At 65.7% G+C, this 2,233-nt stretch overlaps 1 protein-coding gene across 1 annotated transcript in view; it reads left to right on the top strand.

Annotated features, from left to right (window-relative positions):
- Positions 1-927: 927 nt before the first annotated feature.
- The window catches only part of CHLNCDRAFT_58892 (hypothetical protein), a gene marked incomplete at its 5' end in the record, with an annotated part of 3,569 nt that continues 2,263 nt past the window's right edge, over positions 928-2,233 (top strand). Inside the window, 3 exons of the mRNA XM_005844320.1 lie at positions 928-1,251; positions 1,608-1,703; positions 1,933-2,202. Coding sequence (XP_005844382.1) covers positions 928-1,251; positions 1,608-1,703; positions 1,933-2,202 — 690 coding nt within the window. The remainder of the gene's footprint in view (positions 1,252-1,607; positions 1,704-1,932; positions 2,203-2,233) is intronic.

The raw sequence follows: 2,233 nt of genomic DNA, 5'->3' as shown, positions 1-2,233 counted from the left end.
CTTTCCTCATTTTCTTTCTTCCAGGTGTACATGTTCAAGCCCGAGGAGGCGGAGGCGAAGCAGAAGGCGGCCGCGGCTGCGGCGGCCGCCGCCGCCAAGCAGCAGAACGGCAGCCGCGGCAGCGGCAGCCGCGGCAAGAAGGCCAAGGCGCCTGCCACGGCGGCATGAGCGGCGGCGGCTGGCAGTATCGCGGCTGCACCCTTTTCGCCGCGCGGCCCTGACCCCATATTTCGTTCCACATCAGCACTTGTCTGTCACCCTCCTCCCTCCCTCTTCCGTCCTTGAGCTGCTGTGCTTGTTCAGCGCTGCAATTCGACCGGTGTGAATGCTCATGAATAGCAGCTAGCAGGTCAGCTGTATTCATGCAGCATGAGCCACGTGGAGGCCTGATGTCAGTCGGCCCAGGGGCAAGGCACGCTGCCTCCAGTCGAGAGAGCTGGGGCGGTTGCGGCGGCGGCGCCCCGGGTAGTGGACTGCCTCAATTCGTGTGTCGATTGCACGCTGCTGTACCGGCACCACTGCATCGGCACTGCCATTGAATCAAACAGCTGCAATTGGGTCAGAGATAGGTGTACAATCGTACTGAGTTGTTGGGCCCGCCCACGTCTTCTGCTGCCACGGCATTGGCGATGCAATGCACCGATCCCCTCTGCGTGATTCAGCCACTGTGCGGGGGCCCCGCCTCCCATCCCCCGTTTTCAAGTGTGCTGAGCGCCCGACTCAACGCTGGTGCGCGCCCTGACCAAAGTCACGCCTTGGCATCGCCAGGTGCATCCACGGAAAGGCACACAGGCGCCGCCCCCTTGCCCCGTCGCCCCGCCTGCGCTGCCGCCGCTCCCGCCACATACGGCCCGCCCCCAGCCCTTCTCTGCCGTGCTGCTGCAGCGGCTGCGGTCCCCGTGACTGGGACCCGGCGGCGGCGGCGGCATGGTCAAAGCGGCGCGGCACGCGGCGCCCGCGCGGCGCGGCGCCCGCTTCCCGCTGCGCACGCTGCTGCTGGCGGCGGCGGTGGCCGCCGTCGTCTGGCTCAACCTGCAGCAGCCCTATGGCGGCGGCAGAGGCAGGGAGGGGTGCGCGGGACGGGCGGCGGCGCGCAAGGCGGCACGCGGAGGCAAGGGCGGCGTCTTCAAAGAGGTGTTTGCCACCCTGTTTGCGATAGAGATGCGGCTGCTGCTCCATCTCAACAACGATGGCCCGCTGCCGCCCGCCGACGCCCCGCACAGCCTGGACGAAATCATCGACATTGTGCAGGTGGGGGCTGGCTGAAATCTTTGTTTTACTTTTTTAAAGAGCTGCATGGTTGAAGGCCTGCACAGAGCAGAGGGCAGAGGGCAGAGCGCGTGCCTGCTGGCCGGGGGGCCGGCACCCTGCCGGCTGGCTGGCTGCGGCGCGCGCCTGGCCTGCCCCGACCCGCCCGCCCCCACACCCCGCCGCTGCTTCCGGGTGCTGCCCCCTGCAAGCCATCTATGGCTGGGGACACAAAACTGAATACTCACGAGTACCGGTTGTTTTCCCACAGTTTGTGACTACTGACCAGGAAGAGGTGCCACATACCATGCCATGCCATAACCGTACCATGCCGTACCGTGCCGTGCCGTGCCGTGCAGGGCCAGGGAGTGGACATCTTGTTTGTGTCCTTCCGCTGGGAGGACCAGCAGCCGTCCCAGGAGGCCTTTGACTTCAGGGTCATGGACTACGTGCAGGTGGAGGGGAGCCAGCCTCCACAGACTTTCCAAACCTTAACTAAACCGGTTTTGACGCTTGCCTGCTTGCTTGCTTGCTTGCTTGCTTGCTTGCTTGCCTGCTTGCTTTCTCGAGAGGCTTTTGTAGTCCGTATGTCGGCAAGAGCAGCGCCTAGCTTCAGACCGCGGTTTCAATCAAGATCTGCCCGCCGCGCCGAGCGCATCACCCCCCCGCCCACCCTTCGCGCAGCGCACCGTCTGCTCCCGCGGCCTGCGGCTCAGCGTCATCTTGGACGCCCGCGCCAGCCCCGGTTGGGTGTTTGACATGCACCCAGACGCCGGGCTGGTGGATGCGGACGGCGACGTTCGCAAGGAGATCTCCTTCTCGCATGCGGGCGCCATGCAGCTCCTGTTTGGCTGGCACGAGGCGGCGCTGAGCCGGCTGGCCGCCGCCAACGCCTCGTGCATCCACTCCATCCAGCCCACCTTCAACAACCAGTACGAGACCAAGTACACGCAGGTGCGGCGGGCGGGCTGGTTGGTACTGCCGG

This window comes from Chlorella variabilis (genome assembly GCF_000147415.1).
Source record: "Chlorella variabilis unplaced genomic scaffold CHLNCscaffold_23, whole genome shotgun sequence".
Lineage (NCBI taxonomy): Eukaryota > Viridiplantae > Chlorophyta > Trebouxiophyceae > Chlorellales > Chlorellaceae > Chlorella > Chlorella variabilis.
The sequence above is the reverse complement of the archived record's forward strand: the minus strand, read 5'-3'. Positions and strand labels throughout refer to the sequence as shown.